This window comes from Engraulis encrasicolus, chromosome 4 (assembly GCF_034702125.1).
Source record: "Engraulis encrasicolus isolate BLACKSEA-1 chromosome 4, IST_EnEncr_1.0, whole genome shotgun sequence".
NCBI lineage: Eukaryota > Metazoa > Chordata > Actinopteri > Clupeiformes > Engraulidae > Engraulis > Engraulis encrasicolus.
Genome location: NC_085860.1, coordinates 44,637,867 through 44,665,535, shown reverse-complemented (window position 1 = coordinate 44,665,535; position 27,669 = coordinate 44,637,867). Strand labels below are relative to the sequence as shown.

Below are 27,669 nucleotides of genomic sequence, written 5' to 3'. Positions count from 1 at the left end.
ACCAGGGGCTTTGACTCTTTGAAACAAACAAAAAAAACAGTGCAGTCTTTCAGAGAGCGCCCCTTCAGCTTCCGTTGCTCATCCCCATTATTGAGACAAAGTAGACATATTTCCTCTGCTGTTTTACCTACCTACCACTGGCATCTTGATATCACACAGGTGATATCACACAGTTGTGTGTGTGTGTGTTTCTGTGTGCATGCGTATGCGTGTGTGTGTGCGTGCCTGTGTTTTTACTTGTCATCAGGCTAGGCAGGGGTCCTTGTCGTGGGGGTTGTGTGTGTGTGTGCGTGTGTGTGTGAGCATCATGGGGTGCGATGGTGTCCTTGACATGGTGTGTGTGTTTGTGTGTGTGTGTGTGTGTGTGTGTGTGTGTGTGTGTGTGTGTGTGTGTGTGTGTGTGTGTGTGTGTGTGTGTGTGTGTGTGTGTGTGTGTGTGTGTGTTTATGTGTGTTTATGTGTATATGCGTGTGTGTCTGCCTCTGTGTGTGCGACTATGTGCATATGAGCTGCACGCATTTGTGTGTGTGTGTGTTGTGTGTGTCTACTTGAGTTCATTTATTCAGTATTCTGAATGTATTACCTCTAAACGAGAAACCAGTCACTGTTGCATCACTTACCATGCGCGAGTTGGCCATAATTGGTGTCAGAAAGGTTTTGTTTCTGTTTCACGTTCGCCCACTTCACTTAAACTTGAATCGCTGTCTGAATTTCTTAACCTGAAGCAATAGTTATCACCCAGACGATCATTTATTTTTCTCTTTGAGACAGTCCTTGATATGACTTACCAGGTAGTACTGTATCATTATCGACCGTGGCATTATGGTGTCTACGCTTTGTCTCTATAATTTGTATCACGATAGACTATTTATTACTGTTGTATATTTTCCTGAACGTATGACTTCGAATGGTTTTAGCCTTTAGCCTTTAGCCTTTCCCCACTATTAGCATGTGATAACAACACTCTTGTTAGGGCTTTTGGTCAGTACTGTTTGTCAGACATGTACATGCCTTGAGGCACTTGCTATTTTAGCACTGAAATAGATTATGAAATAAGTTATTAGTGCGCTCATAGTTGTGCTTAGTATGTGCTTAGTATGTGCTTAGTGTGTGTGTGTGTGTGTGTGTGTGTGTGTGTGTGTGTGTGTGTGTGTGTGTGTGTGTGTGTGTGTGTGTGTGTGTGTGTGTGTGTGTGTGTGTGTGTGTGTGTGTGTGTGTGTGTGTGTGTGCGTGCGTGCGTGCGTGCGTGCGTGCATGTGTGCATGCATGTTTGTGTGTGATGAATCCTCAGCCTGCCTCTCTTTTTTTGTTTATCCATCTTTCTGTATTGAATGATGTTTTTTTATTCACTGGAACCTGAGTATTACGATGTGCCGTGTCAGCACAAAAGCCAAAAGTACAAGCAGCTTTACTGATCAAGCATAAACTTAGATATCATAGCAGATAGGATATATGAATAACCCACATACGAAGCTGTATCTGTAGGCTATAGAAGATCAGAAGATATAGGCCATACCCCCACCCCTCCTCCAACCACCACCACCACCACACACACACACACACACACACACACACACACACACATCTTCATACACATAAAGTAGCAATGCACACACGCATGCATGCACAAACATGCATAGGCTGTACACTTGCATGCAAAAACATGTGTACAAAAACATGCGCACACCATAGAAACTTTGAACTGCTTCAGGCTTAAGTGAGTGATGCTGGTGTCTCTATACTATTTCACATCACGATGAGTGATTTGATGTTTTATACTTCTCTCCTTAGGGGCTCGCAAAAATAGAACAGAACATCTGCAGTGCAAAGTCTAAGACAAACAAGATGACTTGTGCGGTGTATTTACAATTGGAAACCTTTCTTTGGTCCCGGTGATGGGTGAAATATAAGACGTTTAATGAAAGATGATTTGAAATGAATTCCTCTTGAGTCCTCTTGAGTGTCTCTAACATATGGTCATGGTTCATTACTTTATTTTCCAAAACTCCACAGCGGAAGGGGAATATGTAGTCCAATCATATCCACTCAAACCCTCTGATAAGGCATCTGAAGCTTCAAGTTGAAGAGTGACTGCAGACCTTGTTAAGGCTTTATCTCTGCATGTCAAAGCAATTTGTTTGTTCCCAATCCAGACACACCACCCTAGACAGCTTATTGACTTGCTAAAAAACATTTTGAATTAGACATGCACTTTTAAAGAGAAGCTTCTGTCATGTTCTATATTCACACAAAAGCCGAGACACTTTATTTGTTGGCCAAAAAAAAAAAATCATTTTCATTTTGTACACATTGTACACCCGTAATCTAGCAGAGCCCAGTATAGGTTCACAAATGATCTATAGCCCTTTCATGCAGATAGGATCACTGGCCACTAGGGCTGTAACAATATTGTGTCGAACCGAGAAATCGTGATACACAGAGTCACGATACTGTATCGTGATACAAGGAGGCAGTATCGTGATACGCCCTTTCAAAGTTTTATTACCCATTTAGTCCAGAAAACAACCTTCTGATTTGATGTGATAGTGTTTCCAAACTTCAGTGGAGATACATTTCAGAAATCGTGGGGTGTATCGAACCGTAGGTCAAAAATCGTGACACGAACCGAAAAGTGTGTTGAGTGTATCGTTACAGCCCTACTGGTCACTATTCGCTGAAAAATCTTAACTACATCATTACATTATTTCTATGACATCACAGAGGGTCTTAAGAAACAGGTTAAGGCATGGTCATTACCATTTTGGTGACAACAAAGTTGTAATAGAGGCTTTGCATGAAATGGTTAAAGAGGAGCCTATGCTAATTGGGGAACAGCATCCGTCCTATTGTGCTGTAATGTGACTTCCAACAGAGGTCAGCTTGCAGCCTGTTAAAAACCCTCATTACCCATGCAGAGACCAAGGGTGTACGGTGTGCATGCAGACAAAGCCACTCTAACCATGGCTCAATAAGTAATAACCTCTAGCATCGTGTGTGCGTTAACTCAACTCTTGTAACACTTTTATTTAATATTCATTTAATTTTATGATGTACGTATCTGAGCCATTGATCAAGTGCTAAATAAGACTAATTGTGTGTGACATTTCATATGTCAGTGTTAATTTAATGTGTGTGTGACATTTAATATGTGCAGTGTTTCATTTTGTCTGCAGAAGTGTTTTCATAAAAATAAATAGCTGATCATGACAATCAGTGTTTTGAACCCACAACCAGACCAAGTTCACCCACTATCTCCACCATGGAAGTACACACTACGAATATATAACTCGTAAGTGCGTTAGAGTTGATTCAAAGCTTATTTTTGTCAATAAACTGTATATGTTTGGCTATATACATGTATATGACCTACATACAGCAGATGTGCTGCTGTTCCTCTGCCTGGGGCCTGTGCACTGGGCTAGTTGTCGTTGGAAAGAGCTTGGAACTTTCCCGAAAGTTACTCACCCGTGAACTCTTCACCTCGCTTTGCGTCCTAATGTGAAAGCGAGTCGGTCAGGCTGTTGGTCGGTCAGCGCCTCCAACGTTAGCCATTGGTGATTACCATTGCAAATCCCAAGGCGGCCGTGAGATGGGGTTGTGTGTCATGGAAAGGGAAATCATTAAAACTCCATAACCGGGCTCTGCCTTTGAAGTGGGGTCCATGACTGCAGCCCGGGGTGGCGGACGTGATCGTCTGGTGCCTTGACCCTGGTTAGCGGTTAGCGTTCAGCGCTGAGAGGGGTAAGCAGTGTGGAGATTGCACAGGGTCTGAGACGGTCCGGTCAGCCGAGTGGCCATATTGGATCACGGCGTCATGGCGTCATGTGGCTCCGTGTGATTTTCACACCTGGCTGAACTCAAGAAGGGACTTGTCTGCGGGTCTTGGTGTGTGTGTGCGTGCGTGCGTCCGTGTGTGTGTGCTTGTTTGTATATGCGTCTGTGTTTCTGTCTGTGTCTGTGTGTGTATGTGAGCTCAAACATAAGTCCATCAGAGAAGCCAAGGAGGATGCTGGGAAATAGGCCTGTCGCTGCAGGAACGAATGGCTTTTCCATGCCTCACGGCAGAGTCCCATTAACTGAGGCCGAGTGAGGGAGGGGACGGAGAGTGAGGGAGTGAGTGCGTGAGTATGGGTAAGACGGCGAGTGAGAATGAGAGTGAGGGGTTTAAGAAAGAGGGTGGGAGTAGAGTGAAAGTGAGTGGAGGGGGTGGGGTAAGAGCAAGTAGAGGTGAAGTGAAGGGGGGCAGTGGCCATGTTGTTTTCTCTCTCTCTCTCTCTCTCTCTCTCTCTCTCTCTCTCTCTCTCTCTCTCTCTCTCTCTCTCTCTCCACTTGACCAGGCGAAGAGCAGACAGGCAGAGAACTGATGATGGATGGCCTCCCACAAACAGACAAGGGAAAGAAATGGACAGCAGAGAAGGGAGCTGGGAGCAGAGAAGCCCTCAGAGAAAGGAAAGAGAGGGGAGGGTGTGTGAGAGGAATGGACCAGAGAAAGAAAGAAAGAAGGGAAGAAAGAAAGAAAGAAAGCAAGAAAGTGGGTGATCACGAAAGGGAGCGTTGGAGTAATAGTCAAATGCAGAGAGAAATTGCTATAGAAAAAAATAAAATAACATAGAGACCAGAACAGCCTTTTGCTAGCCAACGATCAATACCAACTACTTGACCATGAACCTGTCTTTACCATGTTTGACACACGCGTTGCGCCTGCTAGTCTGTTAAGGGGTGCATTAAGCTCTTGTGTTTGTCTGTGACCTTTCGTAATTGCCGTGACAACGGGAGTCTATTGGGTTGGTGACATGTGTGACCTTGGGACGTGAGATGTGGGGAGGTGGGGGGGTTGTATTTCCAACGGGTGACATTGGCAGTGGAGTGATACAGCTGGACCTTCAAATTGAAATGTGGTTTTGTAGGGTGCCATAGTACTGTAGTAGCAGTGTGTCCTTGGAAAGGGATATCATATCCCAGCTTTCAAGCTCTTGAGTCTCATAATACAACGGCACGCACATGCAAAAAAACACACATACCGTACGTGTGCAGTGCACACACAAAGCACACAAACATGCACACACAACCACACGACAAATAATCCTCTCATCTGATGGTACACACACACACACACACACACACACACACACACACACTCTCTCTCTCTCTCTCTCTCTCTCTCTCTCTCTCTCTCTCTGTCTCTCTGTCTCTCTCTCTCTCTCTCTCTCTCTCTCTCTCTCTCACACACACACACACACACACACACACACACACACACACACACACACACACACACACACACACAGTACATGCCCCATCAAGACCTCCTTTGATGTAAAATTGACACTTTGGTGGATGGCACTTCATGCATTTGGTATTGCCAGGCAACCAGGAGGACAGATTTCTTCTCAGACCCCATCTATTTCAGTGTGTGACGGTGTGTGTGTGTGTGTGTGTGTGTGTGTGTGTGTGTGTGTGTGTGTGTGCAGGGGCGCCTTATCAACACTCGTGGCCCAGGGGCTACATTTTTATGTTGTGGCCCCTTGGTCTACCTGTCGAACCCAGCTTTCCCGTTGTCGGGAAACGCCATTTACATGACATATTTAGGGTGCAAGCGCGTTTGGCTGCATTTGGCCGACGTTCACATCGCTCATTTCTGACCACAGATGAAAGATGACAGGGACAGACAGGACGGCATTAAACATGCTTCTAAGGAAATCACTCGTGCACAGTGCACACACGCTCGTTACAATGTAGGCGTAGCCTATGAGTTGCAAAGACAACAACAGAAAACCACACAAACAACGATATGTCCGAATTTAATATTATGATAATAGCCCGTGAAAATAATGGCACGGTGGCTTCATGAAATGGAACGCAGACAAGCCAAGTCTCCCTAAAGTTCATGAAGGGAGCATCCCTGATATTCCCTGCCTGTGAGTAGGGCCAAAGCACCCCTACAATGCCAGTGAGAGCGTGCAAGCAAGATAACTTCTACACCGTGTGTCAAAAATTCGATAAGGCTAGATTACGCTCTACGCAGACGATACGAGAGGGAGAGTGAGGGAGTGCGCTAGAGAGAGAGAGAGGCTGCGAAACGTGCAAGCATGTTCAAAACAAGTTTTCACACACTGCTCGACGACAAAGAGCACGCTGGTTGGTTAGTCTGCAAAAGTTATTGGCTATAAACATTTACCTAAAATCCGTTTTTGACACTTTGTCTGGGAACGGCGCAAAACACATGGTTCCCTCAATCAACAGACCGAAATCCACGAACCCAGTGAAGGGGTTGCCAAAATCAAATCATTCTAAAGTGGTGAATAAATAATTGTAGGCTAAACCTTGATTACCTACATCCGTTAGTCTACTATGCACAGTGACATTAACACTTAATCAAGAAAAAAATAGCCTACCAGTGAGTGATGCCGTTTTGAGCATGTACACTTTTTCTGAAAGAATCTACCTCCATCAAAGTGAATCTACATTGCGCAAGCATTTAGCGCACATGACCAAGGAAATTAATATCTGAAGGAATCTAGTTCAAAGCACGAGGCTAGCAATAGCTGCGTAGGGCAAAATCATATGGACCCATGTCAACATGCCACAGCCAATTTAATAACCAATGGCCTTACCTTCAAACGTTGGCTTGATCACAGAACTTCAAGTAATATTCCACTTAAATCCACGTGGTTTTACATACACACCCAACTCACAGCTAGCAAGCCGTGTAGATATGTGCTGCCTGCTAACATGTTTTGATAATTCAGAATCCAAACGTTGTGGGAACGGTAGGCAAATTTCTCCCGTTTTTATATGCTGTTTTCGGATTTGTCTCCATCGACAGTGAAAATGTGAGATAGTAATCAGTCGCCTACCTCTATTTTCTGTGCACTACTGACATGTTCAAGAACTAGGCTAGTCCTAATCTCTATCTTCACTTCTAAACTCTGCTGCTGTCCTGTCAGCGAGTGCGCGGGTGCTGAGACGTTAACATTGTTACATTTTACAGCTGTTGAGGTGTCGGGATGATACAATGTTGCTCATTGGGGTTTGTGTTGCGTCTTTTAGCCTACAGCAAGCAATTGTGCGCTCATTTAGGCTATTTTAACAATAGATTCTAGGCCTACAATAATGAAGGTGTTTTATTAATATTCCAAGGCACCTTAGGAGGCCCCTGATTGGCTGAGGCCCCTGGGCTTGAGCCCCTGTTAGCCCCCTCGTTAAAGCGCCAGTGGTTGTGGGTGTGTGTGTGTGTCTTTGTCTGTGTGTGTCTGTGTGTGTGCGTGTGCGTGTGTGTGTGTGTGTGTGTGTGTGTGTGTGTGTGCAGGGAAGCCGACAAAGGGTCAGTTGTCCCGGGCCCAGGGAAAGGGGGTTTCCTCATTGGATATTGCCATGCAACCATGGGAAGGACAGAACTCCTCTCAGCCCCCCATCTATTTCTGTGTGTGTGTCTCTGTGTGTGTGTGTGTGTGTGTGTGTGCGCGCACGCGTGGGTGAGTGCGTGCGTTCGTATACCTGTGTGTGTGTGTGTGTGTGTGTGTGTGTGTGTGTGTGTGTGTGTGTGTGTGCTCACGTGTGCGTTCGTATATCTGTGTGTGTGTGTGTGTGTGTTTGTGAGTTGCGTGGTTCTACTGTATGTGGGTATGGATTTCCATTTCTGAATATACCTCAGGGCACATGACTACATCCTCAATTATTTACCTCATGGTGCCTATTTCTGTCATATCAAAATGTAATAGAATAGACATAGAATACAATTCAGCCCACACCCCCACCCTGGCCCCCAAATCATTTTTAATCAGCCTCTACCTGTGTGTGTGTGTGTGTGTGTGTGTGTGTGTGTGTGTGTGTGTGTGTGTGTGTGTGTGTGTTTATTTGTTGGGGTTTGAGGGGTGTGTGTGTGTGTGTGTGGGGGGGGGGTGCATATTAACTCTACTAATGCTGTGTGCTGGTAGGTAGGTGTTTGGCTCGCCTCCAGGCTTCTGATTGAAATTAAACCCCAGAAAATTGGATTATTTTCTCTCTAGGGGGAGTGGCGGGTGACGAGCAGGCCAGCTGATGAGTGCTCATCAGCTGGGGGGGTGCGGGGTGCAAGGGGCTCCGTGATTGGGGAGGGTGGGGGGCTATTTGTTAACAATTACAGCTTGTTAGTGCCTTCTTCCTTTCACCTTGGAGGTCTTTCTCTCTCTCTCTCTCTCTCTCTCTCTCTCTCTCTCTCTCTCTCTCTCTCTCTCTCTCTCTCTCTCTCTCTCTCTCCTTCCCCCCTACCTCAGCTAGATTCTACCATGACCATCTCGCAATTATCCCCCACTTGAGGTAGCTAGGTGTTATTGTCAGTGATCTCCTGGAAACCAATTTCTCTGTTGATTTCCTCTGTTTGTTCTTGAGAGTGCTACTGTGTAGATTACAATAGAGTTGTGTGTCTGATCTGGCGAACCCACCGTGGCAACTTCCACCAAAGATGTGGTGCACACAAGAGATGTCTCCAAGGAGCACTGCTGCTGCTACTTTACTTGAATGGTCTCTTTTGTTGGCGACTTAAATGTAGCACTTTGCAACAGCATGTGTCTGCAGTTTGTGGTGGTAGTACTGTAGTACATCAGTTGCGCGAACCTTAAAGGGACACTGTGCAGGAAATGGTCATAAAAAGGTACTGCAACTATGCTGCTCATTGAAAATGTGTTGTCTAAGGCCAAATTTTATCTTTTCATGAAAGTTTACTACGTAATAAATTAATATTTTATAGTATGGCCCAAGTACAGTCATTTTTGCAGCTAAAAATGGCTATTTCTGGAAATTCAAAATGGCGGACCATGGAGAAGATCCCCTTTTCATGTATGAAAAATGTATTTTTTCCAGTCATAATGAATACTTAGAATTTGATGGTGGTGATAAGTATTCATGAAAAAGGTAACATTATTGAATGGGTAGCATGAATTCTGGAAATAAACGACTAAAAATATCACAGAGTGTCCCTTTAAAGGACAAGTGCACTATTTTGAACATTAAGGCCTTTTTATGGGTTGGCTGCAATATTGAGTCACCCTCACTGTTTTTTTATGCTTGCTTTTGTCTCCATTGCTTGGCTAATTTGGATTTTGTTTCCACCGGCGTCAGATTGGCTGTTGATGGGCATGTCCATATCTGACCCTCAACCCTCATAAATGACCCTCAACATTTGTTTTTTAACGGTAACCCTCTATTTAACGTTACCTATGTTTTCTACCTAATCAGATAAAGACTCAAACCGTAAATATGTAGTAAGCTTATTATGTAGCAATGTTATTCTAGCATAATGAAATGTATTATGTACTGTTGCAACACAGTTTGTTACTTTGTTATGCATGGTAATCATACACTAATTAATACATCGACACAGAAAATTGTATGTTACTAGGTCAATGCATCTTGAGGAAAATGCATTTACTGCAGAATGCAGATACAAAAGGCGTCTGCACGTCTGACACGCAGGCAGGTTGTTTAGACAAAGCACCCAGTTGACCCAGTTTGCGATGCGTACTGTACGCTGAGGGTCTTGTGAGAGGTCTGTCTGATCTGTGTTTAAACGCATCCTTCCTAACGGGGGGTGATGCTTCTTAGATCTCACGCTGCTGTTTTGCAAAAAGAAGAGCATGATTTTTTCATTTTTTATTTTGCCCTGAATGCATGAAAATGTAGTGAAATGAGATGCATACAGTATGCCCTCTAAAAAAAGAGGGTTGTTCCAGCCTTCGCAGCCTTCACAGACTCTCAAGGTTTGTCCTTGAGAGGAAATCCCAAGTAATTCTGAGGGAGAGAAGTGTGGATGTGTGTGAGTGTGAGTATGTTGTGTTGGCAGGGCTGCTGACAGGTTTTGAGGGGCCCAAGACAAAGTCATCTGAAAGGGCCCCCTATCTAATACATACAATGTGATGAAAAATCAATTTTTGGGCCCGGGACAACTAACCCCTTTGTCCCCCTTGTCGGCTTCCCTGTGTGTTGGCATGTTCAAAACCGAGCTAGTGTTTGTTTTCCCGTACGGAAGACTTCACAACAGTGTGGAAGTGTGCTAATGACTGGTCTGCTTTGCATCCACAATGAAGGAGACCTTTTGATGGTAACGCATGCAGAATATGAGGAGAGAAGTGTTTTTGCGTGCATTCTTCTGCCCGCAGACACAGGGAAGCACATGTATTCACACACCAATTTGCGCTCTCACAAAGGTGAAACTCACAGGCACAGACAGACTAACACATGCACTCACACACATGCGTACAGACTCACAGGAACATACACACATGTGTGCACACACACACATACTGTATATACTCATGCACACACACACACACACATAAACACACACACACACACACACACACACACACACACACACACACACACACACACACACACACACACACACATGCAGACACACATATTCTTGCGTACACACACGCGCACACGCTCACACACACCAATATGTCACATGTTCTCAGACATACACACTCACAGTGAATGCTCTCAGACATTACATGCACATACACATACACACACACACACACACACACACACACACACACACACACACACACACACACACAGCAGCCAGAGGAGGAGCTCATTGTTTAACAGTGACAGACCCCTAATGAGCCAGCCAGCCACTTTTCTTTTCCTTTTTTTCTCTCCTCTCCTCTCCTTCCCTTCCCTTCCTCCCTCCTCCCTCATTCCGTCATTCGTTCATCTGCTCTAAGCACCACCCACCCAGCAGCTGGCCCCTCCCCCTGGTCACTCCCCCTCTCTCCCATGAGTGGTCGGCTCAGCACGGCTGCATCCTCCTTCCTTCCCTCGTCCTCGTGCATATTCATGAGCTGCTCCGGCAGTAGAGGCAGTGGCATCGGCGTGCGCGTGTGGCTGAGCGAGGAAGGGGGGAGTGTCACCGCAAGTGGGAGTCAACAACAACAGCAGCGCGCCAAGAACGGAGCGTGTGTGTGTGCCAGAGTCAGATAGTGTAGTGCGTGAGAAAGACAGAGAGAGAGAGAGAGAGAGAGAGAGAGCGGCAGAGACAGGGAGAGAGTGAGAGTGAGAGGTAGAGTGACAGAGAGGGAGAAGGAGCAGAACGGAAAAAGAGAGAGAGAGAGAGAGAGAGTGAGGACTAAAAACGGTGCGGAAAACGAAGCGTTGGCATTGACAGAGCTGCTCCCGCTACTACTAATACTACTGCTGCTGCTGCTACTGCTGCTGATGCCACAACCGCTCGCTCAGAGAGACGGAGAACAACGAGGAGAAAGGAGAGAGGAGCGAGAGATCACGGCTGCTTCCTACGCACACAAGACCCAGCTGGTGCCCCACGCCTCCTCACACACACACACGGACACAGATCCACACACTCCTGCTTGTGGTTTTGCGTGGGGGTTTGTCTCTTCTTAATGCGTGTGTGGGTGTCTGTTTGTGTGTGAGCGCACACGCATACACACACACACACACACACACAGAACGTGTGTGGCTGGTTGACTCAACGCAGGCACACAAGAAGGCTTTCAGACACACACACACGCGCGCACACACAGGCACGCACATGGTTTTTCTGAACTAGACACCTGGCCGCGGATTGATGGACTGATGAGAGACAGCGGACTGGTGTGGCGGGTGAGCCCCCAGCGATCGTCATCAGCAGCAGCAGCCAGGTGCAGGAGAAGGGGAAGCCTCCTCCTCGCAGTAGTGGACGCCCCGCCAGCGTGACAGCCAGGGTGACACACGGACACACCGCAGGGGCACCCACACAAGGATGGGCTGCAATTTGTGCACTTTGCAGAAGAGAGAGGAACACTACAAGCTGCTGTATGAGATCGCGCAGGTAAGCAGCCGCGAACAGGAGGAAGAGTGGACGTGAGAGGAGAGGAGAGGAGAGGAGAGGAGAGGAGAGGAGAGGAGAGGAGAGGAGAGGAGAGGAGAGGAGAGAAGACATCAGGGCATCGGGGATAGTGACAGCTGTTCACTGCGCAATGCCCTTTCTTGCAGTGACAGGTGGAGAAAGAGAAAGATGACAGAGGATGAGAGAGAGAGAGAGCGAGTGAGGGAGAGAGCGCTCAGGAGAGATAGACAGAGTGAGTGAGTTAGTGAGTGCAATAGAGAAAGGTAGTGCGAAAGAGAGAGAGAGAGAGAGAGAGAGAGAGAGAGAGAGAGAGAGAGAGAGAGGAACAGACAGAGAGGCAGATAATAGATAGGAAGAGGGATTCTCTGAAGGGGAATGACAGGAGGAATGCTGGACAGGTAGAAGTCAGTCATTGTGGTGGAGAATGTGAGGCAAAAATATATTCTCTACCCATGTGTCCACATCTCCCTGTGTCTGTGTTTCTACCTTGCTGGTGGATATTTTTAGCTCAGCTATGAGAGGAGAAGCCATGGCAAGTAGCAAGTTTCCACATGAGAGGCAAACAGAGGGAAAGAGGGAAATAGAGAGAGAAAGAAGACGAGAGAGAGAGTGAGGGATGGTAGAAAGAGAAAGGAGAGGGGGCTTTGAGAGAGAGGTGGCGGGAAAGTGTTAGAGTGAGAAGCAGAGGGCTTCTAGCCTCATTTATGTTTTCCTTAAGGACATTTGTGCGTGGGCATGTGTGTATTTCAGACCCTTTACAGAAAAAAAAGGAACATGCATTCCTGCTTTCTTGTTTTGGTTGTAGCTCTTGCCTTGAATGTCTTTTCTCTGTGTGTCTATCTCGCTCTCTCTTGCTCTCATTGTATCACTTTCACTCTTTCCTGCTCTCTCTCTTTCTGTTTCACCAACACACTCACACCTGAGAGAAACAGACTCACAGGATGACAGTTTTAGGTTAAAGTCGATGTTGGCTTTGGTTCTGTCTGTGGTAGGGGAGCTACAGTACTGTGTGTGTGTGCCATGTGGTTGATGGTGTTATGCTTATACTGGACACCAACGTGGTTTCATTCCATCAGTTGCCCAGATGCTGCATTCATTCAAAATCACAGTCATGAAATTTGAAACAATGTATTTTGATTTCACCATCATGACTGCCCCTTTATTACACTCTCGTAGAAAAAATGTTGTATAAGAAACACATTTCACCATTACCACATAAGACACAAATGTCTATTTCTGACACGTTATTATTCCTCAAGTTTTTCCCTAGCTGAGGTCCAAACCACGTGTTTTTTTCCAGAGGCAAGTTGACATTGTGGCAGTTAAGCGCTGACTCTTTGCCCAGTGCTCTTTGCCTGTCTGTGCTCGCTCCAGTAGGTGGTCCGGGTCAGAGCTAATCGTAGTGCACCCTCCAGCTGTTTCCCTCTGCTGGGTCCCTGGGTCTCCTGGTTCTCTGGCCAGTGTATGACTTTATGAGTCCCTGGGTCTCTGGTTCTTTGGCTAGGGTTTGGTTCTCTGGGTCCCTGGGTCTCGTGGGTCTCTGGTTCTTTGGCCAGTGTCTGCCTCTCTGTGGCCCCTACGTTTCCTGGTTCTATTGTCAGGGACTGTATTTTACCAGAGATATCAATCCTGGGTAAAAACAACCCTCCCACCAATTTGATCCAACAAGCTCGAAATAAGTCAATCGTGAGTACTGAAGACAGATAGACAAGTTACACTGTGAAGTCACCTGTGATGGAAACTGTGGCAGGGTTTTCACCTCTGAACCATTTTGTTTGGCAGCACTTTTTTTAAGAGGGAGTGATATGTGTCTTTAGTGGAGGTCAGAGGAGGGTAGAAAATAACATGAGGTTCTATCGGCACAACCGATTTCCTATCCTTTACCCACGTGCGCCGCGTCTGCCAGTCTCTCTCTGCCTGCCTGCCTGCCTGCCTTCCTCCGTGGACATTTCTTCACTACCCCGGTCGGACACAACCTCATTAGCCGCCTTATAAAAATCATCCCTCCACCATTAATTGGATGTGAAATGTCTTCCTTAGCCTCTAGTGTGAGAGAGAGTTGACGTTGTGTAGAGACATGTGTGTGTGCGTGCACACGCGCGTGCGTGTGTGTTTGTGTGCGTGCGTGCGTGCGTGCGTGCGTGCGTGCGTGCGTGTGTGTGTGTGTGTGCGCGCATGGGCGCATGCTTATGTGGGAACACGTGTGCGGCGGGCTGATGGTGGAGGGACAAGGAGGAGAGTTTAAGCCTGGTTAATTGCCACCCATGGCCATGGGCTTTAGCACCAGTCACACACACACACACACACACACACACACACACACACACACACACACACACACACACACACACACACACACACACACACACACACACACACACACACACACACAGTACACATTCGCTCTTGGTTTCTGGTGGTCTTTGGCACTCTAGAAGCCGTTGTCAGAGAAACTAAAGCGTGTGAGAGAACGTGTGGAAAGAAATGTGTGGGCTTTTCTGTCAGAATTGAACTCTGATGTGAAAAAGAAAGAACCGGAGAGACAGCAGTGGGCTCTGGGCTGAGTCCAGACCATGTGCTGTGCTCCCCATAGTTCCCTCCATGTGCGATGTGCGTTTTTTTTTTCTTCTCATGAGGAAAGCTGAAAAAGAAAAAAAAATGAAATATGTTAATTTCTTACTTTGACATTGAATCGTTTCATGAATGAAAACTAATCATCACATAACTGGGTAGCTGGGATTTATTTTTAGATATCAAAGCCGTGCTTGCTTTCAGAGCTGGTCGTGTCCCCGAGCTTGAAGCACAAAGAACTGTGCTGGTGCTTTGTGCTTTCTTTCTTTCTTTCTTTCTTTCTTTCTTTCTTTCTTTCTTTCTTTCTTTCTTTCTTTCTTTCTTTCTTTCTTTCTTTCTTTCTTTCTTTCTTTCTTTCTTTCTTTCCTTTTTTGTTTGTTTGTCTCTTGCTTTCTTTCTTTCCTTTTTTGTTTGTTTGTCTCTTGCTTTCTTTCTTTCTTTTGTTTTTTGTAAATATTTCTTGCCTTACTTCTTATTGTTCCTCCCCCCCCCTCTCTCTCTCTCACCCCGTGCTGTAGATAAGCATGTAGCTGGCTGGCTCCCCTTAGTTCTTGCCTGGAGCTGGAGCTGGAGCTGAGTGAACTGAACGCTGGCTCACAGAGACCCTGAGAGGGGAGGAGGGAGAGAGGGAGAGAGGGAGCTCAGAGGTGGATGGATGGATGGATGGAGGAAAAGAGAGACTGAAAGTCTGCCGGTGGTGTAGCAGGGGAGGTTGGAGATGGAGGTGGTGTGGGAAAAAGAGATTAGAAGTCTGCCGGTGCTCTGTGCTGTGTTGGTGGTTGGAGATGGAGTTGGTTGAAAGGAAATGAGTGAGGTGGTGGAGGTGGTGGTGGTGGTGGTGGTGGTGGGGGAAGCCTGGAAGTCTGGCTTGGCTGTGTTGGTGGTGAAGGTGGTGTTAATGTTGGGAGAGAATGAGTCTGTCTGTGTTGTAGTTGCTGGCGGAGGACGAGGATGAGAATGAGAGTGACGTTGGAGGTGGAGGAGAATGAGTGAGGTGGTGAGGGGGAAGAGCCTGGAGGTCGACTGCCTGATGGCGTGCATGTGGTAGAGGTGGTGCTGGTGGGTAAAGATGGAGTGAGGAGGTGGTGTGTGCGATGCACGAGAGACTGGAGACTGTTGAGGTGGTTGGAGAGACTGGATGTCTGCCGGCGGTGGTCTGGTGTGATGTGGTGTGTGGTGGTGGAGGTGGTTGTGGAGGAGGAGGAGTGTGAGTGTGATGGTGGTGTTGGTGGTGGATGAAGTAGAGGGGTGTTGATGGGGGAGGAGACTGGGTGTCTGGTGCCGTTAGAGGTTAATGTTGCTGGTGGGAGACAAGGGGCTGGTACTGTTGTTGGTGGTGGTGGTGGGGATGGGGCTGCTGCTGGTAGGCTTGAGGGGTTGGCTTGTGGAAGCTGGAGGGGCTGAATGTTGTGGAGGGGTTGGTCGAATGTTTCAGATAAGGACGGTCTTTTGTTCCGTGTTATGAGAAAGAGGCTCTCAGTAGACAGCCTCGCTGCTCCAGCAGCACCTAGGCTCGCGCTATCAGTAGAGGCAAGAAGCCGAGGAGGGAGAGTGGGGAGGGGTGTGGAAGAGATGGAGGGAGAGAGAGAGGGAGGGAGGCAGTAAAGGAGTGAAATATGGAGGGAGTGAAAAAGATGGGGGCTGTGAGGTGAGGAAAACGATGTATGCCATGTTGTATTCCTCTGATTTTTTGTTGTTGTTTGTCTGCCTAATGTGGGACTTGGTGGGAGAGATGCGCAAGACCAATGCAGGTCTCTCCTCTTTTCCAATGCATCGCTCTGGTTCCATGTCATCTCCCGTCATCTCCTCCTCTGATGCTGTAGCTCATTATAGATCCAGGCTTCCTGCTCCCACAGTGGGCCATGTTCATTTTCACAGAGTAACAAAGGGTTCCTTAAGCAGTCTTATGTGGGAGGCTTACAGGCTCACACAGACACACAGGCTGGTCACAGTGGCTGGTCAGTCACCACCCCAGGCCCTTTTTCATTCCCTCTTCCTATCACTCTCACTCTCTTTCTATACCACGCACTCTCTCCTCTTATCTCTCTCTCTTTTGGTTTTGTATCCCTCTTTTTACTGCCTTTCTTTCTCTGTCTCTCTCTGCATCTCTCTCCCTCTATCTAGGGCTTCTCTCTGACTCTCTCCTTTGCCTCCTTCTTCGGCTCTCTGTCTCAGTCCCTCTCACTACCATACTCTTTCTTTCTTTTCTCTCTCCATTCCCCTATTTCTATCCCCTCTCCCCTCTATATTGCTTCCTCCTTCCCCATGCTCCCCCTCTCCCTTCCACCCTCTCTCTCTCTCTCTCTCTCTCTCTCTCTCTCTCTCTCTCTCTCTCTCTCTCTCTCTCTCTCTCTCTCTCTCTCTCTCTCTCTCTCTGTCTCTCTATCCCCTCCCATTTCATCTCTCTCTCTCCCTCCCTTTCTCCTCTCTTCCTTCTCTCTTGCTTCGCTCTGACACTTGCCTGCTCTGGCTGGCTGTTGGTTGTTCCCAAGAGTTCTGGGAGATTTATGAGCGCTGTTCCCACACTGCTGCAGGTGCTGGGCCAAGAAAATGGCCAAATCCAGACTCCCACCTTCCAAATTTGCTTTTTTTAATGTCACGCCGTATTACTACACACTGAACAAGGAGAAGGGGGAAATAAAAGCCATTATGTGTAAGCAGGGAACCTGAAAAGCACATGTTCCATATAGTGTCAAAAAGCCAAGGTTGTGCAGAACACAGAGGCGAATAGTTGTGTGGAGTAAACATGCCGAGTTTTCCGCAAGAACTTTTGTACACAACAGACTGACTCATCACAGAACACTGCACATCCATTTTGAAAAGGGTGGCACGATGTGTGCTGACGGGTGTAATACTGCAACACTTGCAACCTCAGCAGCCACCTTTGAGGCAGACTTTGTTTGTGGCACTTCATTTTGTTTTGTAGCGGGGTGGGGTGTGACATGAGTAGTTCCTCAACTGAGCTAACAACTTCACTGGCTTTGTCTAAAAGACAAATGTGTCAGGACATAAAACGGGCTGAGTGGACTAAAAAAAAACGACGCTGGCTTGTTGTGTTGCTTCATTGTCACTTTCACAGTGTTACGTTTCTGCGTCAGCCCGCTCGCTGAGGCAACTGTTGCAGCGCAGAGAAATAAAGTGGCATTGGCATTCACACGCTAGCCAATCCCATCATAATGAATTGGAATTGTGCATCAATGGTAATGGCTTTCCCCCAAAGACTTGTGGCTAGTCAGATTGTGTTTTTCACTAAGTTTGTCATGCATTTTGAAAAATCCCATCGCTCCCCCTCTCTCTGTCACAGAAATGTCACCGAAGCGTCCGTGTGGAAGTCGCATTCAGTGAGCTGTGACTTTTTTGGACTAATTAGGAGGACCACAGATGTTGAGGCGGGAGCGTTGCAGTTCTGTTGGCGACACTGCCGGGAATTATGCAAGAGAGGTGCTTCTTTTTTACGTATTATTTCTGCAAAACCAGCTTGACGTTAGTCGTGATGATGATGTATTTCAACCCTCTAGAGATTTTCTTTTGTCTCAACCTGATAGACTCTCGGTCCGTTGGGGAGGAGGGCGGCGGCAGTCACAGTTGATTAACCAAGAGCAACAACAACAACATACAACAAAGAAAACAAGGTTTAAATATCCAACAACTGTTGCCAATTATTCTGCACAGATCTGCTGTCATGATGCAGACAGCAACGGACTGGAACTATTTTTTGTCATTTGTTTCAGACGATGACAGGTTCCAGTTGTCCTTGTGGTTAGTCCCCCCTCATTACTAAATTTTCTGCCAAATTTTGCCTCCCCTCACCATTCAGAACCCTCTTGTTTTAAGTCACTGGGTGGCTTCTGGAGTCCCCCCAGAGCTGTGCGGCCTTAACTGTGTGGACAGTGAGTGATGATGGAGGATAGATGAGGGAAGAGGCGAGGACGGGCGAGAAGTGAAGAGGGGAAGAGAGGAGAGGAGAGGAGAGGAGAGGAGAGGAGAGGAGTGAAGAGGGGAGGAGAGGAGAGGAGAGGAGAGAAGTGAAGAGGGGAAGAGAGGAGAGGAGAGGAGACAGGAAGAGAGAGAATTGGAGAAGGGAAGAAAGGAGAGGAGAGGAAAGTAGAGCAGAGGACATTTAGGGAAAGAAGAAAAGTTGAGAGAGGAGAATGGTAAAAGAAAGGACAGAACCAGAGAGAAGAGGAGCATGGGAAAGGAATTGAGAGGCGAGGCGAGGCGAGGCGAGGCGAGGCGAGGCGAGGCGAGGAGAGGAGAGGAGAGGAGAGGAGAGGAGAGGAGAGGAGAGGAGAGAGAAGTGGAGAAGGAAAGAGAGGAGTGGTGAGGGTAGGAGAGGAGAGGAGAGGGATGGAGAGGAGAGGAGAGGAGAGGAGTGGTGAGGGTAGGAGAAGAGAGGAGAGGAATGGAGAGGAGAGGAGAGGAGTTGTGAGGGTAGGAGAGGAGAGGAGAGGAATGGAGAGGAGAGGAGAGGAGATGAGATGAGAGGAGAGGAGAGGAGAGGAGTGGTGAGGGTAGGAGAGGAGAGGAGAGGAGAGGAGTGGTGAGGAGAGGAGAGGAGAGGAGAGTAATGGAGAGGAGAGAGGGTGAGGCCCTGGCTCAGCTGGCCCTGCTGTCTCCTCTGGCCCCTCTGGCTCTGTGGCTCCTGGGCGAGGGCCCGGCAGCGTGGAGGAGCTCAGGGGCAGCTCGGCCTAATGAGGCAGAACAGCCCTGATCATCGGCCTGATAAAGAAGTGGCAAAGAAGATTTACGAGCAGCCAGCGGGGCTCCCGGCGAGCTCATACGCGGGCAGAGCGCATATACACCACTATGCACGTGCTTCAGAGCAGATATGGGATGCTCTGTAAATGGGCTTGGCAGATTGGAGTGCCAGACACACATACAGCACGGAAACAAACACACACGCACGCACCCACACACATGCACATGGCCCATGAGTGACCTAATATGCTGAATTGAGTGGTTAAGTCACAGGTCCCTGTACTGGGATCCAGGCTGATTACTCTCTCGCTGTTAACATACAGAAACAAAATAGGGTCAAATATAGCGGCAAAGCAAGTCAAGGATTGTCTTCTGAAGCCACAAAGTCAAATTTTACTGTAGCCATTATTACACAAATTAAGATTGCATGTACGCACTTTGTACGCTGTATGTACATTGTACATTGTATGTACATGCTGTATGTAGTTACAATGTACTTGCAAAAGGAATACCTACCCAATAACAATGACAAAGCTCAGTATTCTATACGCTGTGGTACGGCAATCCAAGAGCCATTGGAATATGGACTTGCAGCATCTTTAAAGGCAGCACAGTGTAACACTCCCATTGCCCCATTGATCAGAGGCACAGATAATTCATCCCTTTTACTAGTACAAGGCAGGATAAACACACAGACTAGATATGGCTATAGCCTAGGGCTCCCCGCCTGCCAGAGGGGCCCCCTTGCAGGTTCAGCAACCTGTAGGCAACCTGTAGGCTACAGCAACCTACAGCTACACCAATCTGTAGCCTAGGGGTCCCAAGCCATCTTATTCCGGCCCTACTTCGGGCACATTCTGTATCTTTGAATTGTGCTCCTTACCAAAAGAGCATAGGCATTCATGTATTCTTCTTCATTCTCTTTCCAATTGAGTGCACATTAACTAAAAAAAACTGCTGTTTGTTTGCTAGTACCAAGTATGGATGTGCTGTTTGTTGCCTGTTACACATTATGTAATTCTGAATAACGTTCTTCAGCAAAAGAGCATGGGCATTCATCTTCTCCTCTCTTGGCTTCACATTCACACATTGCTGGTCTACTGCTGGTAGCTACTATAGGGTTGACGTGCAGAGCACTCGCAAATGCTGCTGAGTTGACTGCAGAGGACGGAGCAACATTACTCAAAAAAAAAAAAACACACGCCGGGCTATAAGAAGTCACAGAATCCTACGATTCCCATGAGTCCCGGTTGTGCTATGTTGGATTCCCGCCTTATGGAAGGGGCTGCTGGTTGCTGTCCAGAATAGAGTGTGTACTATCCCCACCACTGTAGTGCTCCTATATGGTGCACATGGGAAATCACCATCGCTGCTGAAGAGTCAGCACTCTCATCTAGTGGGCTGGGAGGATATATTTGGACTCTTATTTTTTGCCCGCAAAATTTAGACAGGCTGTTAATTTTCTCACATATGTCAAACTTGTTTGATTATAATACGTGTCATGGAGACATTATTGTCACATAACAAAGATGAAGGGGCATCTTCTCGCGTTGCAGTGCTATACGTCTTGTCCTGCCCTGTTGTTGTGTACAAGGAAGGAAGTGGACATGAGATGTATGTATACTGTACATTGGTATCTCTCTCTCTCTCTCTCTCTTTCTCTCTCTCTCTCTCTCTCTCTCTCTCTCTCTCTCTCTCTCTCTCTCTCTCTCTCTCTCTCTCTCTCTCTCTCTCTCTCTCTCTCTCTCTCTCTCTCTCTCTCTCAGTGTGTGTGTGTGTGTGTGTGTATTACTGTAGGTGATTTTGAATGTGTGTGTGTCTTGTGTTTCTGTCTATTCAAATCCATTCACACTTTTGTGTAATTGTGATTTTTTAAAAATATATTTATTTTATTTTTGTTATGAGACCTGTGGTGGCCATATCCCAACACCCCACCCCCCCCCCAACCCCAGCCCCCTACCAGATTGTGCCCATCTCCCCGACTCGTTGCCACAAATGCTGCCATCCATCTTCTTGTCCCATTACATTTTTCTGAATGATGGTCCTCAAGCATTAAAATTGATAGGAGCCAACAAAGAAAAGGAGGCGGTTGTGAGGAGTAGGTGGAGGAGGAAGCGGGAGGGAGGCAGGAGGAACGGGGGGGTTGTGGATGTATGTTTTGATTGATCTGGTGTCCGCCTCAGGCGATTATCCTGAAATATAATACACACTCCTGAGCCATTTCCCCAAAATGAAGAGACAGCGCATTTGTGGCACGGTGCGAGACCCATATTTCTAAGCCTTGGCCATTACAGAAGGACCCCCCCCCTCCCCCCCACCCCCACCATTCTCGCACCACAAAAATATAGCCTCCCTCCTGCCTACTGCTTCACTCCATCCACTCGCTTTTAATCAAGCACCGGATCTGTCAACGGCCATGTTGGACCCAATATGGATGTCTTCTCCTCTTCCTCCTCTCTCCCTCATTCCCTTTTTATCTCTCTCTCTCCTTTCTCTCTCTCTCTCTCTCTCTGTCTCTCTTTCTCTCTCTCCTTCCATCCTTTCCTTATTTTCTCCCTCTTTCCTTCCCATCCACATGAGGTGAGTGAGTGGGGAATTTTTCCTCCATCCTCTGGAAAATTAGCGCGGAGTCTGACAGTTTTTTTTTTTTTTAACTTCTTCTCTTCCTCCCCTTCTTTAAATCTTGCAATATTTGCCAGAACTCATTCTGCATCACATGACTCCGTCATACAGTACATCGGGGGGGTTGTGATCAAGAGAAAACCCTGCAGGGTGTTACATAATCCAAGGGAGAGGGATTGGGTTGGGGGGCCAGTGAACGCATGAGAGTGTGTCCAAATAGCAATTTTCCACGCTGAAATCGTGCGGAATATTTGACATATTTACGGCGCCTCGTCTCAATGAGACAAAATGAGGTGAGGTTACATTTTCAGAGCACTTAAACTGCTTGTCAGCCCTGAACTTCTCCTTAAAAGACGTGGTAGCATCATTTATATACCCCAGCAGTGGCTAATAAATGTGGAGATACAAAGTCAATGGGTTTTATCAGCGAGTCCACTAAATCTCCTTTGAGGAAAAGCCAGGGTGGAGGATTTAAGAGGGAGTTGATGAATTGACCTTTTTCTCTGCCGCGCCTGTCCCTTATCCCAATAAGAGCGAGGTTGACCTTTTCAGCCATGTATCAAATCACCGCCACGCCACCACCCTCTCACTCTGACCTGGCCCTGCCGTGCCGTGCCGCGCCGCGCCGCGATGCACACGATCACGCTCACGCTCCCGCAGCAGCCGCCTCTTCAAGATGACTTTTATCACCATCACAGCCGCCATCTCTCTCTCATCCCACACACAGGGACACACACACGCATGCGCTCGCGCGAGCGCGCGCACACACACACACACGCATACACGCATACACGTACACACGTACACGTACACGTACACACACACACAGACAAGCACATACATACACACACACACGCACGCACACACACACACACACACACACACACACGAACACGAACACACAGACACGCGCGCGCACGCACACACACACAGACAGACACGAACACACATACACGCAAACACACACACACACACACACACACACACACACACACACACACACACACACACACACACACACACACACACACACACACACACACACACACACACACAGCTTCTGTTTATTGCTCCCATTCCTTATACACAGCGGCAAGCAAGCATGCATGTACACACACATAATACACATCTACGAGCATACATATACACAAGCACACACACACTCACAATCACAAATTGACAAATATTCATAACACATGTAGAGTATATTAACACCCATACATACACAAGCCTACACATACGCACATATACACATACAAGCACAAGGACAAAAACAGTCCTACACACATGCAGGCAGTCCTACACACATGCAGTCCTACACGCTCATAGAAAACGCATGCACGCACACACACACACACACACACTCACACACACACACACACACACACACACACACACACACACACACACAAGCACACACACACACACACACACACACACACACACACACACACACACACACACACACACACACACACACACACACACACACACACACACACACACACACACACAGACTTGGTAATATAATCACATATGTATCAGTGGAAGAGTCCCCAGGGATGCACATACCCCGCTGGCTTCCAACTTTAAAACGCTTCTTAAATAGGTCACGCTTGCGTTGCTTATCCTCTCTTAGACTCAGAGTCTCATCAGGAATGCACACCACTGGTGACATGAGCTTTTGGATGCATTGTCTGTTTTCGGCATCCCTTTTTTACAGTCAAAAGGGACATGATAGAATCGGCTTAATTTCTTGTGCTCTCCACTGGACTGACTGGGGGACTTGATTTTCTTTTTCCCCCCCCACCTCCAATCTCAGACACATGACCCCATCACGTCAGCCTTCAAGGTCAAATGTGTCAGATGTCTCAGATGCGCCATAACCCTCAGAGGGGGTTTGACATCCCTTTGTTGGGGAGTATCTATCTGTCTTATCTATCAAGAAAAGTGAGGTAAGCCGCCATTCTGCATCATCCCACGTATGTGTGAGTAAAAACCCTAACCATGAGTAAATAATATCCCGTCGACTCGTCACACTCTGTCAGTCAGCTCTGACTCACTCGCTTTTTAAAAGATCAAAGGCTGTCAGCCGGAGCCAAATATGAATAATAAAATAATAAATAAATAAGTCATAAAAAATATGAGATTCCCAGTGAGAAACGAAATTGACAGAGGAATATTCGGCACAGATTCCTCCCATGACAGGAGGAGCAGGAGGAGCCAGCATCGTCTTGCTCGTTAAAGTCCAGCCAGCCGCCCTGTATTACTCACCACTGGGACTTAATGGGATTTATTGATATGGATATTGGACAATAGGAGGGTGCACACACACACACACACGCACACACACACATACATACACGTGCGTGGGCGTGCACACACACATGCACACACGCACACACGCACACACGCACACAGGCACGGTTCCATTCCGTTGTCCTCCTATGCCGTCGAGGCCCTGTGACTATTCAGCCGAGACAATCCTCCAACGACAAATGATTGAAATATTAACACGTATTTTTCCTCCCGCCACATAAGAAAAGACACATTATTAAATTCCGTTTGCCGGCGTGAGATAGCCACGTTTTCACACACAAATGACATTTTATGCATTTCAAAGCAGGGAAAGCATCTCCCTTCCCCTCCCCTCCCCTCATCTCCCCTCCCTCCTCTCCCTCCCCACCTCCTTTTTCCCACCTCCCATTCCTCCGGCTTGCCACTATACCGTCTCTCTCCCCCCTCCTCCCATCCTCTCAGGTTTTTTTTTCTTTCTTTTTTCTTTTCCTTTTTTTTACGAGGCGGCGTAAATCCAGGCTGGAGAATTGTTCCACGTTGTAATGAAATGCAAGCCTCTGCCTCAGCCTCTGTCTCAGCCTCTGCCTCCGCAGCGGTGTGTGGGTGACAGTGGACCCTCCAACAGCTTGGCAGCCAGGCTCTGTCATCATTGAATAAAACAATGCACCACCAGCCGCCACCACTGTTGCCACCCTCGTTAGGCCCGCCAACACCAACACTACCACCAGTATTACCGCCACTTCCACCGCCACCCTCCACCACCATTATGCCTACCACCACCACCACCACCGCCACCCCCACCTTAGTGGCCAGTACGGCATAAACACCACCAGCATTACCACCACTACCACCGCCACCCCCACCTTACCACCACTACCACTGCCACCCTCAACATGTTCACCAGCCACCGATCTCTATTCTGTATCATTGTCACCAGCTCTGTCACTGCCACCACCCCCATTATGCCCACCAACACCACCACCACCACCACCACTACCACTGCCACCACCACCATTGTTTGCCAGTACGGCACGATCACTGCCGCCACCAAAATGAAAACACGGGAGGAGCACAGCGACGTGCCGACCGGGGTGTCGGTGGCAGAGCAGGGCCACTCGCCTCGGCTGATTAGCTTCGTTTAAGCAGACAGAAGGAATGCTCATTAATTCCTCCGCCGCGCCGCGCCGGGGTGACATTTATGTGCCCTAATTAAAACGGGGGACCGCGCTCCATATTTTCTTTATTTTCATTCCTTTCTTTCTTTGCTCCATTCACGCTTTCTCTTCTTCTTCCACCTCCTCTTCTGGCCCCCACAAAGCACAAACACACTCCCTCAGTCGCTTGCTGGCTCGGCCAAACGAAGCTCCTTGTAAAGGCCCAGTGCCACAGTGTGTGGATACATTAGCAGATTGGCGTTTATGTTGGACCGCAGCATTTTTTGGCTCAGGTTGAGGTGCGAAGCGGGGCTAGGCACTTGAGGAGAGGCAGTCAACCCATAGCCAAAGTGCAAATGCATGGGCATGCTGGCTCGTGTCTGGCCATGGCTCCGTGGCCTAGGGGTGAGCTGTGCTCTAGCGCTTTGCCTCAGGCTGTCAATAAGGTGTGTGGCCTCCTTATCTTAGTAGGTCAATGGTGGATGGCCTTGTTGGCTTGGTGACCACAACTGTGTGTGTGTGCGTGTGCGTGTGCGTGTGCGTGTGTGTGTGTGTGTGTGTGTGTGTGTGTGTGTGTGTGTGTGTGTGTACGGTGTGTGCAAGTGTGTGTGTGCAAGTGTGTATGTGTGTTTTCTTCAGTGGTTATTATATCCCCGAAACGCGGAGCGTCGGGGATGTAATGGTTTTGCGTGCACCGCCGCCGCCGCGTCCGCCGCCGCGTAAGGTCTTTCGTGTTAACGCGATAACTTTTGAACGGATGTTTGGATTTGTCCCAGATTTGGTGTGTGAATGCTCTAGGGCAGGTTCATGAACTGATTCGAGTTTGGAGGTCAACAATTTCAAGATGGCCGAATTCAAGATGGCCGAATTTTTGTTTGGCCCATTACTTCTGACCGGGTGGATGGATTTGTCCCAGATTTGGTGTGTGAATGCTCTAGGGTGGGTTCATGAACTGATTACAGTTTGGAGGTTAACACTTTCAAGATGGCCGAATTCAAGATGGCCGAATTTTTGTTTGGTCCATAACTTCTGACCGGGTGGATGGATTTGTCCCAGATTTGGTGTGTGAATGTTCTAGGGTAGGTTCATGAACTGATTCGAGTTTGGAGGTCAACACTTTCAAGATGGCTGAATTCAAGATGGCCGAATTTTTGTTTGGTCCATAACTTCTGACCGGGTGGATGGATTTGTCCCAGATTTGGTGTGTGAATGCTCTAGGGTAGGTTCATGAACTGATTCGAGTTTGGAGGTCAACACTTTCAAGATGGCTGAATTCAAGATGGCCGAATTATTGTTTGGCCCATAACTACTGACCGGGTGGATGGATTTGTCCCAGATTTGGTGTGTGAATGCTCTAGGGTAGGTTCATGAACTGATTCGAGTTTGGAAGACAACACTTTCAAAATGGCGGAATTTTCATTTGGCCCATAACTTCTGACTGGGTGGATTGGTTTGCCCGGTAACACCTTATTTTAATGGTTCACCATTTCAGTGAATCTACCATATTAGGTACAGTGTAATAACCAATGTAACAATATTTAATACCATGTAATACTAGTGTAATACCAGTGTAACAATATGCAATATCAGGTACAGTGTAATAACGAGTGTAACAGTATGCAATACCATGTAATATAGTATAGTACCAGTGTAACAATATGCAATACCATGTAATACCACTTACGCACAAACACATGATGTAATTTAAAAAATTACATTGTATTAAATATTGTTACACTGGTTATTACACTGTACCTAATGTGGTATATCCACTGAACCATTAAAACAGTATTACCATTTGCCCCATTTTTTACTTCATTTTCACAATAGTCGTTTGGTTTTAAGCCTATGCACGTCATGTCACGTCTGTATGTATCATATACGTTTACGAAATGGTGGACGGGAGTGGTAGGAATGATGGGGGACTGGAAGCGTCGCGTTTCGGGGATATACCTTAAGCAGTCGAAGGCGACTGCACAGGCAGTCTAGTTTGTTGCTCTGTGTTTGGTGTATAGGCAATTGTGGGCTGAACAGTTGGTCTCTAGACTGGGAAGGGTTCCAATCTCAACCTTGCAGTATATCGAATTTATATCGTGATATCAATATTGCTGATAAACAATATCACATTTCATAATATCGAGTTGAAACAACATTTTTGTCATTCGCCTATACTGCCAAAAGGTAAGTTTTGCTAAGCGCAATACATTCCCCTCCACTTGAGCCTTGTAAGCACAGAGCAGACTTGCTACCCAACACCACTGTGTGTTTCTCTATGGTCCTCCACTCCCAGTGCTGAAGGGAGGGAAAATTCTGCATTGTTTAGCACAATTATTTGTCTTTAAAAGAAATATTGTCTAAAAAAAACCATGATATCACTTTAATCGAGCAGTTCTACACCCTTGTATGATGAATTTGAGTGAGGGAATTCAGTGTTGTGGTGTCGACCGGAATATTGTCTGTATTCGGTTTACGACAGGTTCTGAAATATTCCTT

The 27,669-nt window shown here is 47.2% G+C and overlaps 1 protein-coding gene across 1 annotated transcript in view; it reads left to right on the top strand.

Annotated features, from left to right (window-relative positions):
* The first annotated feature begins 11,537 nt into the window (after positions 1–11,537).
* Positions 11,538–27,669, top strand: part of pdzrn4 (PDZ domain containing ring finger 4) — a 77,622-nt gene continuing 61,490 nt past the window's right edge. The window contains exon 1 of the mRNA XM_063197502.1: positions 11,538–11,815. Coding sequence (XP_063053572.1) covers positions 11,747–11,815 — 69 coding nt within the window. The 5' untranslated portion in view covers positions 11,538–11,746. The remainder of the gene's footprint in view (positions 11,816–27,669) is intronic.